At 45.6% G+C, this 10,922-nt stretch overlaps 1 protein-coding gene across 2 annotated transcripts in view; it reads left to right on the forward strand.

The window, feature by feature from the left end:
• SLC25A26 (solute carrier family 25 member 26) overlaps positions 1 to 8,729 on the forward strand; it is an 81,725-nt gene extending 72,996 nt beyond the window's left edge. For both annotated transcript variants that reach the window (XM_010718697.4, XM_003210166.5), the window contains 3 exons: positions 2,543 to 2,607; positions 4,045 to 4,118; positions 8,262 to 8,729. In XM_010718697.4, coding sequence (XP_010716999.1) covers positions 2,543 to 2,607; positions 4,045 to 4,118; positions 8,262 to 8,358 — 236 coding nt within the window. In that variant the 3' untranslated portion in view covers positions 8,359 to 8,729. The remainder of the gene's footprint in view (positions 1 to 2,542; positions 2,608 to 4,044; positions 4,119 to 8,261) is intronic.
• Positions 8,730 to 10,922: the final 2,193 nt, after the last annotated feature.

A 10,922-nucleotide genomic window follows, 5' to 3' on the forward strand; every position in this document is an offset into this window, starting at 1 on the left:
ATAGCCGTGCAGTATTGTTGATGAGGTCACTCTAAAATTACCTTGGTTAATTAGGGTTAAGGCTGAAGCATGTTCATTTTGTCGGACTTATTGACCACCATAAAATGTTGTTCCCTACAAATGTTAACTTTAATCTTGTGTTTTTGTTAAACATATGCAAACTTGCATTTAATTTATCCTGCTGTTGTGCTTGTGAAGCATTTTATTGTTGCTGTTGTCTTTCTAAATTGACTGGTAAATCTGTACCAAATACTTTCCAGTGATGGAAAAAGAAACACTGAAAAGTTAATAACCAAGGAGTCTGCAAGATCCAGATGTTAGCTGGGGAAAAAATGAAAACCAATCAGTCTAGATTAAACTGTTTAGATAAGAGTGTTTTGGAACGTTGTATCAGAATGAATTGTGTTTGTTCAAAATGCTGTCAACTGAGTTCGATCCTGCCAATAAGGAATTGTTAGGAATGATTGCTTAAAAAAATTAACAGACTCCAATAAAGAAAGTAAGTTTGCCTTACTACAGTGCTACCATCACCTCTACAGCTCAGTGCTGTATTGAGATCTTTGCTTGATACATATCCAACAGCCATGTGATTCACTGTTCAATTGTATCTTGATTTGTGGGCAAAGGAAGAACTTCCACATCCAGACTTGTAAATCCACCATTTTCCGTGGAGATTATTTTTATTACTCTAAAAATACATCGCTGACACGAGCACCAAGTTTCTTACCCAGCCGTTCTCTCAAAACCTTTGGGGTCATTTAGTCAAAAACTGGCTCACAATGAAAAGATTTTTGACCTTAAAGAAGGTCCAGGAATGGGCTGGAATTTACTTTAACTTGCTCATAGTTTCTGCTTTGGCTTCTTGAGTGCAACCCGTTTTTCTGCTTTTTAGTGAGAAGTCACTGCTAGAAAACTTCCGGCAGAGTGAAGCTGATGGGCTGACCTTATGTGAGCAGAAGCTGCTGCTCGAAACGGGGCGTTCATTAACTCTGCTTCCCTGCTATTCTTGTTGGAGATCCAAGGGATTGCGCGCTTGCCTTACTGCACACCCTGAATTATCATGGGACCTTCCTTAATTAGCTGTGAGGAGTCATTACAGGTGCCAGCTGGCCAGCCCCTGTCTGACAGAAAGCAGGGCTTTAATGTGTTCCAGCTGCGGTGGCTGTGAGAGGTGCAGGTAAAATCACCATCCACCTGGGGAGCTGACATTTTTTTCATTACTTGTCAGATTTTAGAAGAAATGTTTTCTCCCTTTCCATCCCAAGAAAAGAAAAGATCAATTTTTCTACATTCCAGAAAACTTGGAGCAAAAAATAACTTATTTTTAGCTTATTCCCTGGGTGCTGTGTAGGCTTCAGCCTTTGGAGTCACTTTTTTCCTCGCTGTAGCAGATAGTTTATCCAAGCTCCAGAGGAGCGAGATTAAAAAAAAAACAAAACAAAACCAAAGGGAACACAGAGGACAGATTTCAGAACAAGTCTTTCTTCCCTCCTTTCCTTTTCTTTCTTCACTTACTGCTGTGCTGCTCCAGCGTTTTAGAAGCTTCCTTCACTTTGGCTCTTCCTCAGCATGAATTACTTGCTTAGAATACTGTGAATAGAGGAGGCAGAGAGAAATCAGTTAATTTTAGGATGGTGAAATAAGGCAAAGGGAATAAGAGCCCGGGAGAAAAAGCAGCAAAGCTGGTCTCTGGGTAGTGCAAGAGGCCAGTCTGTAGCCACAGTGTTAAAATGTGGAGAAATAGACACACATTTGTGGGTGAGACGTGCACATGGATAAGCTTAAGATTTCTGGCTTTTGGGACGAAAGCCACAGCTGAGCTGGCTGCTCTGAGTGAAAGTAATGAGCTCCAAGGGTGAAGTTTGGGAGTGATTAGGGAGAATAAAACTGCCTGTGAGAAGATGACACTTGTGGCAGCAGACTTCTGATAATTTCCAACAGTTTCACATTCTCGTTTTCCAAATTTGAGCTGATTTTCATTGGAAATGAGCTCCATCCCAAACTCTGGCTTGTCTTCTTTCCCTGGAAGCAGAATCTCAGGTCTAACAGTTGAAGTTCAGATCCAGTCTGTCTCTGTGTTTCAGATGCAGAACATCTTCCCTCTCTTTCTAAAATGTCAATGCTTGGACTTTAATTCTCAAGGTAGAGCACGACATGACGTGCTTATTTTGCCTTCTCTGCTCATGAGCAAGCAGGTTTTTCCTTTCATGCTTGCCTGTAGTTATTGAAAGTGGAGTCTGTTATTGCTAAGGCCTTTGTATATTCTTCATATGCGTCCAAATTGAGAGGACACCAATCTCAGCAGGGATGCTTGAGTGTAAGGTTAATAGCACAGAACTGTTATTCCTTAAGCCAACATACAGGAATAAAACACTCTGTATGTGGACCTTTGACAAATGTACCTGGACTCTGACATGAGGAAACACGCTGTAGGCGTTAATAACGAAGCAGTGTTGACCACAACTATGAGAATTATAGGTAGTATGGCATTCATATTTAACCAACAATGTCTCACTTGTGTTTGGTATTTTAATTTGCTCAGGTGGATTTGCAGCTGCAGTTACCACACCTCTCGATGTAGCGAAGACGAGAATTATGCTGGCAAAGGTAAGAGTGGGAAATACCAGCAGACATGCAGATGAATGGCAGGGGTAGTTTCAGAGTGTCTCAGTGGCCATTACAGAATGAAATTCAAAGCATATTAATAATGACTTCTGCTCTTCTCATTGAAGACAGGATTAGATTTGAAGAGGCACTGCGTGCAGAACTAATGAAACTGTGTTCTGTTCCTCGAGTTATTCTTCTAGTCTTTTCCCAAAGTAGCTGTTTGAGAAGGTGCTGCAGTTCTGGTGGACCCCAGACTTGCTGAGGCTCATGCAGTGATGCCCAAAGTTAAACATCCCAACAGGAATTTATTCCTCTGTTGTTCTGATAGTGGTTTCTGTGTGTGTGGTTTTTGAGGAGGGCTTGACACTAGATTTTCATCCCACGTTTTTAAACCACAGAGATCACGATGACTTAGTTCTGCCATCCAAGGCAGAAGGAAAATGGCTTGTAAGATTAGTATGTTTAGTGAGCAGTTAAAGTGCTAATAAATCTAGTATTCCCATCGTTCTCACTGATCCAGAGCAGAGCTACGCAAGCCACATAGCGTAAAGCCTGGTGTTCCTAAAGCCTTTCCCTGCCCTGAAAAGAGCTGTTATGTTGGCAAAGGTCAGGCATCCTGGAATTTGTGAGGATTGTTTTTACCCTATGGCTCATATCTTTCAGTAAAGGGATGTCTATTCTTGTTGGCATGCACCTCCTCAGCTGAGTCATGTGCATCTGTGCTCACCATGTGTTGTTGTACCTCTCATTGCTGGGTGTTGTTCCTGATGCAGCTTCTTTGCCTTTGGACAGCGTTAATGATAAAGCTCTAGGAAATGGATTTCATTTGTCTGTTACTGTCCTCAGCAACCAGGTCAGCATTGGCAAGGGAATGGTGGTGCTTTGAAATGTTCTGAGACCATTAGTCATCTCACACTAACTAGATCACACATGTAATTTAATTGCCTGTAGTCCTGGTGTTTGTCCTCTGTTTTTCACTCAAGGTAATTTTCCCATTCAAAACACTGCTCATGTTTTTAAACATTGTTGGTAATTAGTATTTCTTAAATTAATCTCCAGGCTGCTATTGTTTGAGTCTGAAGCCAGTGAGTAACAAAGTCACTTGTTGTCACTTTAAGAGTGTATTTTTATTAATATTGTTCAGAGTCAGTTGCTGAATGTGGAGCAGAGTGTAGTGCAGAGGAGACTGGAGCCCCTACTCAGTAATTAGCCAGCTCTGTGACCTTGGGGTGATTGTTTTGTTCTTCTGTGCCTACATTTCCCCTTCTGTCCTCTGCCTCATTCCCAGAGACAATGAGCTTTTACTTCTGTTGGAGTAAGGAGGTCATTAGGACCTCTGTAATTGCTGTAAGGTAGTGCTAATGAGGGACTGGGTGCTTAATAAATAACTAAATCTCTCTGGCAACAGTTTTTGATCCTCTCTCTCTTTTGGTGCAGGCTGGTTCCACCACTGCTAGCGGAAATGTTCTGGCTGCCCTTGGTGGCATCTGGAGGACACAAGGACTGCCAGGGTAAGGATGTGCTGAAGAAGCACAGCTCAAGTGTATCTGTGTGCCTGGGGTGGGCCAGGAGGGGGGACAGTGGCCTGCTTGCGTTCGAATGGTGTCATACAAAAAAGTTTTTTAATTGTTGAGTGCATGGCCAGGGAGCAGCTCTCAGGTAGGTAAGAACAACTGTTCTATGTCAGAATGAAGGTCTCTCCAGTCTAGTGATGGATCTTTAGCATTGGCTAGGGGCAGTGGCCAAGGAAGACAACCAAAGTGATGTTACTGGGTGTGTTTCCTTGGGTCCACGTCTTAGGTTAGCTCCAGACTTCTGAGCTGAAAATGACTCTGTGTTAAAGAGCCTGTGATGGACTTACCTCCATGAATGTGAATGTTTGTGTTATGGATCCATTTAAACTTTGGTCATGCACGGAGTTTTGTGGCATTAGTGCCACAGTTTGATCTCAAGGTGTGTGAATCACATCACCTCCTGAGACAACAGGGATCGCCAGCACAGGAGCTATGTGTCCATTATGGGTGGTCTTCTCTTGGCAGCTTCCTACTGACATTCACAACACTTGCAAGCTGTCCTCTATTCCTTTGTATTTGCTGATCTTACTGAGAAGCAGAATGGAAGCACTCATGGCAAAAAGTGCAGGTTTTCTGAAACAGGCATCATCTTAATCAATCAGAGCAGCTCCAGAGCAGTTCTCCAGCTGCTTTCCTGCTGTCGCCAGGGTGTAGAAATGTTGTTCTAGGCTTTCTTCTAACTGCTATAGGAAGTCTGGGATGATGTCAATTCAATCTCTTAATTTGCCTCACTTTACTCATTCCTGAGAATGAGAGTTGCTTTTCTGACCTTGGAGCGATGCTGTGAAAAAACAGTCCTTTGGTAGCATTTGTGGAACATTTTGAGAGCTTTTGAAGAAAGTGTCATAGGCTTATAAATTATTATTAGATTTTAGACACCTGCTTCCTTTATGTTACCCTACCCTGTTTGAGTGCAAGTCACACTGGTTATTGGTCTCTCAAAGTCAATATACGGAATATTCGTCTCAACCTCAGCCAGTAGAGGCTCCTCTGGCCCATGAGGTCCAGCCTGTGCTTCCTTTGCTGGGGTCTGTGTCCCACCTGCCCTGAAAGAGAAGTGAAAGGTTTTTGTGGAAGCTTTACTCGGAGCTTTTCGCTATAATTTTTATAGGCTTGTAATCCTCCTGATGTGGCCAATACTTTTGGGGTGCTGTTCTAACATTTGTAAACTGCTGCTTGAAAGCAGCATGTACATTTTAGCTTTGCAGGAGATAGTTTTCTCTTAACATCTGATCCACGCTCACACGGCTAGTAAAAGTTCAGTCCTCTTTCTACACATGTGGGAAATAATTTGAAACAAATTGCAGGAAGTTCTGGACAGTCACTCCAGGAAGCTGTCCAGCTGTGTACACCACCAGCAACATGGATGGTTGTCTCAGGTTCTCTCTTTGAGGTGTCCATCTGAGGATGCATTTCAGGTCCTCTTGTGCAGCTGATGGAAGCTGACATTGGAGGGCATAACAAGACGGGTTTGGCTGGGGGAAGCTTCCCCTTCCCTCTGCCGAGAGCAGAAAATAAAAATAGATGTTTATGTTCTTTTAAGGCTGTTTCAGCAGTGCCCTTTTCTAAACAACCCCCGATTAAACCCTGCCTAAAGATAGTACCCATGGACTCGGACCAAAGGGAATGCAATTCAATTGAAATCAAAACAATAAGTGATCTAGAGAAAAAGTAAAATGTAAAGTAGGCCAAGCTGTGTCAGCTGCAAGGAAAAGGAAGAAAGTCTTGGGAAAAATAAACGCAGAGGCTGCCATGCCTGCTGCCAATTATAAATCTATTTATCAAAAACAATAAAAACGTCGGGCCTTTTTGGCCAGTTGCAACATGAAATGATTTATGACTTCTCTAATAAATCTTGTATTTGAAGAGGAGGAATTCTGGGGGCAGAAAGATGCATTGCTTATTGCCACCTTATTAAAACCAGAGCGCAGGGCTCAACTTCCTGTTTTGCACCTAGTAAATCCCTCTGCTTCACGCCAAGAAATTTCACATCCCTTTCTGTCCAGAGAGACAGGCCTGCAGAGGAGATAGAGTAGAAATGAGGCAAATGGATCTGTGTGCCCCTTAGGCCCCACCAATGGAGGAATGAACCATTTACATGAATGCAAATTTATCTTTTTTTGAGTGTGTTTCATGCAAGGAGGTGGTGGTGTTTGAAAGCAATGGATGAAGCTTCACTGGTGAGAAAGACAGGTGTTATTTTGACTGATGGGAAAGATCGGGTTAGATGGCTTGTCCCAGTTTGTGCTCACTGGGGGCAGAGCTCTGTTTCTCTGCTTCAGGTCCATGGCTGAGCTTCCAGGTCTGTCAGGATGCAGTGAGGCACGGTGGGCAGCACCAAACCGGTCTCCAGGGTTTGATCTCACAGACGTGGGCCATGTAAGCAGCCCTTGTGCCAGGAGCTTGCTGCTTTCGGTTGTTGAGGTGTGGCCCCAAAATGTAACGTTTGGTGTTGGAACTGTGGGACTGAGGTCTGTTTCTGGGTTAGGAATGCTGAAATGCAGAGCTGCACCCAGATGGAGGGGAGGGCATGTGGTGTGGGTTTAACACACCTGCCAGAAAAAGCCAGGCCTCTTCCTGGAATTTAAATGTTACTCCTGGGTCTTCGAATCGTATGGTTGAGGAGAGCATGATGTATCTTTACCTGAAAGCCCACAGTTATTCTTTGCCAGTCAGTCATGTTTTGTGCTTTTATTGCAGCTATTGAGGCCATCCAGCTGTTGGTGCTGGATTCATTAGTAGCTGGGAGACGTGCTTCAGCAAGGAGGAAAACCCCAGTGGGAACAGAGCAGTGCTACAGGAGGGGCAGGGTCAAAGATGAAATGGTTACAAATAAAAATCTGTGCAGATCCAAATAGATGGCAGAACTGTGCCCATCAGAGGGGTTTCTGGCGGGGCTGCTGGAAAACAAACCATTCATTTCATCAGCTGATGGGGCAGATGTGCCCCAGCAGGGCCCAGCGTGGATCAGCCTGCAGCACAGCTCAGCTCTCCTTGCCCCGGGGGAGCTGTGGGTCTGGGAGGGACAGACCTGTGGTGGCAGGTGAGAAAGAGAAGTTGGGGGTAGCATGTCTAGGGTTCTTGGAAGTGATGGTTAGTAATGCGTGCTGCCAGGAATACAGCTGCTGGGTAACTGGGTTATCTGCTTCTGTTTGGGTACTAGCTGAGTGCTGAATGTGCTGTTCTGTAAATGAATGCCTGCCATTGCTCCTGTAATAAGGGCTGTCTAATTCAGCAGGAGAAAGATGGTGTGTGTCCCGAGAGCAGTGCTGCGCTGTAGGATTTACCCTATCAGTGCTCTGTCCGTGCATGCCTTGTACAAATTACTCTGTTTTAAAGCTGTCATTATGGTAATAGACCAATTGCTGTCTAGTAAAGCCATAAAATGTTTCCATCTGCTTGTGTGCTCCAGGCTCCTTAGCAAAGCTCATTACAGCAAAAACCAGTGTTACTGCAGCCAGAGGTTTCCCAAGCTCAGTGTGAGCAGTGGCACAGGGAGACAGCAGAGCTGCTTGGTTTCCCGGGGGGTTTGCATGCAGTCCTAGCACGGACAGACACCCAGGCATGGAGCAGAGCTGAGGGCAGCAGCATCTCTGTGCAGCCCAGCCCGAGCTGCTTGAGGCCTCCCAACACTCAGCAGAGGAAGGTGGATTGATTTGAGCCTAATGTTTAATCCTTGCTCACAGCAAAGGAAGCCTGTAATCCTCTGGAAGGGAATACTGGCCTATCCTGAAGTTATTAAACCAACTGTTTTGGAGTAATTGGCTTTGCGCGAGTTTCCTGTTAACTTCCAAGAACTGTTGGGATCGGGCACACGAAAACCATCATGGCTGAACACAGGGTTATTCCTGTTCCCTCCCTCCTGGCCCTGTTGCACGTTACTGGGAGTCGTCCGTGCTGCTGTGTCTGTCAGGAGCTCCTGGCGAGAGGCATCCTGACCATGTTGGTGTACCTCTGCTGGGCTGGATGGGGTGGCCTCCCATCTGAGGTGGGGTTTTTTTGGCTTTATTTCCCAAAGCCTTTGCAGCCAACCACGCAGCATCCGCTCAAGCTCTGAAGCCACCTTTTCCTTGCCTCCAGCTTGTTTGCAGGTGTCGTCCCGCGGATGGCAGCCATCAGCCTGGGAGGGTTCATCTTCTTGGGGACCTATGAGAAGACACGCCAGCTGCTGCTCTGAGCTGTGCCTTGTGGAAGAGCCTGCAAAGCTGCTGACCCCGAGGAGGAGTCTGCCCACAAGCGCAGCCTTCTTCCTCCTGCCGCCTCTTGGCTGCGCCCGCAGCAGCTGTCAAGCAGCCTGAACTCCACGTTCACCGTTAACGAAAAGTAAATCCTCAAATAATCCAATTTCCCAAACATGAAATTTTTCCTGCATGGAAAATGAGTGAAGTCATTGTAAGAGTTATGCCAAAAAAAAGTGATGTTTGGGGGGCAAATAGCTCATTACGGTGGCTGTGAAAGGCGTTGCTAGAACTCCTGCAGGGGAAATGTTTTGCAAACCTCCAGCTCGTGGGCTGAGCGGGGAAGCTGAAATAAAGCAAGTGTTCATAATTCGGTGGCACCTGCCTCGTAACACTGGGAGGGTTCTACTGTTTGTGGTAGACTTACAGCCTGCCGCCCTCCAACAGCACTGACAGTATTCCAGGTTGGGAGGGCTCTTTGTAAGAGACAATCATCCATTTGTTTCTGATTTTGAGCCGTGTTTGTGAAAGTTTATATTCCTGTTTATACCTACAGGTGCACAGCAAGCATTCTTGCGTGGTAACCAGTGTGGCGTTATTAATTAGACTCACATTTCTCCAGTAAAAGCGTGGTGGTGTATTATTTTACAGCTGTGCCTCAGCAAAGACCTGCGGTTTGGCCTTTCCTTGGTCTTCCTCCCTCAGTGAAGGAGCAGGGATTGGGAATGGCAGAGCCCAGAGGGGAGCGCACGAGTTGGGGTGGTTCCAAAGCGCTCCTGGGGGCTGCTGGCAGGCAGAGCAATCCTCTGTGTTGGTGTGGTGCTAGGAAGGGGAAGCTGTGGTGGCCCACATGGTGCTGGGACGTGCTTGGTGGAAAAGGCACGATTGGAATTACTAACTTAAAATCAACACCAGAATCGAGTGGCCGGGGGGGTGGGGGGAAATAATTGGCTAAGTTTACTGGGCTACGTGACGCTTGGAAGTTTTTAGACACAGAGGGTGTTTGTGCAGGGAGGCCTGGGCCGGCTGCAGGTTCCCAGCTGCATCAGCACGATGGAGGCTGTTGGGAGACTTTTGTCTCCTCGGGTCACCCTGTGGTGACGTGCAGGGGGCCAGGCTGGGCGGCTGCTGGTCAGTGCTGGGAGGTGGCAGCTGCCTGGCATGCACTGCGGGCACAAAGGCTGGGATGCTCTTCCTGGCCATCTGCTCAACGTTTGTGAGGTAACCAAAGTCAAGTCTGTGATGATGTGTTTCCCTGTGTCCTACGTGTAACGTTTTGGTTGTTCTCCTTAAAGAGGGATGTTTTATTATGCTGTCATCCCGTCACATAGCAATCAGACTTTTCTGAGTCCTAAACTTAGAAAATCATTGGCAGGCAAATAAAATGTGCAGAACAGAGACCGTAATTCCTAAAAATAATCGTCAATTAAAATGGGGAATTGCAACCAAGTCCCGTCTTGGCCGCTTACTTCTCCCAGTTTCCATGGCACAGTGCAGCACTTCGAAGGTTGTCTCCTTTATGAACTTTTATATATAGCAGACTCAGTTTTAGGGACATTGGAGGGTGAGAGATTTATTACATGGTCTTAAAAGCTGCATCGTATTTTCTATTAAAGCTCTTTAAACAGATGAGAGGGTCAGAACTGCTGTTGGGGCATTTAATTACTTGAGCTGAACGTAATCATGCCTCAGTCCCCGCATCCAAATACAGTTTTTTTGTTGTTGTTTAGTATTTACATAATCAGTTCTTGTCATCACCACCTAGAAAAAGTAGCCCAATTTTTAGCAAACTTAACCATGCATGGAATAGGGGGAAACCACTGCAGTTCTGTGACATTAAGGCTGCTTGTCCGTGCTAGTTTGGTAAACAGCAGGAACTGCCTTTGCTCACACTTGCTTTTTATTTTTATTTTTATTTGTTTGTTTATTTTTTTTGCTGAGGTTGAATGGTCAGTGGGTAGAAGGGGAGGTTAAAGCACCTTCTGGCTGCTCGGTGCCCAGGGCTGTCAGCCTGCAGCTCAACACTCCGTGTCCATGTGGGACTGCAGTGACAGCAAATTTAGCTGGAAAAAAACCCCACCACAGCGGTTAGTGAATTGTCATGGGTTTGCCTTACTGAGCTGTTTGCTGTATTTCCACCAGCCTCCAGGCTCGTCCCCTTCCTGTGCCCTGCAGGACCTGCTCTGCACCCAGCACACCGCAGGAAGGACCTGTCCTCGTACAGCAGCAGCAGGCAAGTGGGGAGAGGGGCTGCTCTGCACACAGCAGTGCACTGATCCTGCTGGAAATGACACTTAGTTCTGGGATTACAAGAGAGGAGGACGTGAAAAATACACTTCAGTGTTTTTCCTCTCCTGCCTGTTTGCCTTGAGCTCTTAGATACATTTTGGCAGTTATTTCAGGTTTACTGAAACTTGAAAAATTCATCTTATTCCATTCCTGGGATAATGTTGAATCTCAAGGCATTGGCTTAAAGGGTATTTCTTTCCCATTTTAAAATACTGTAACTCCTACATGTGTTAAGGGAATTATCTGATACTCTCAGAAAAGCTGTGCTGTACTT

The sequence above is a fragment of the Meleagris gallopavo genome, chromosome 14 (assembly GCF_905368555.1).
Source record: "Meleagris gallopavo chromosome 14, MGAL_WU_HG_1.1, whole genome shotgun sequence".
Taxonomy (NCBI): Eukaryota; Metazoa; Chordata; class Aves; order Galliformes; family Phasianidae; genus Meleagris; species Meleagris gallopavo.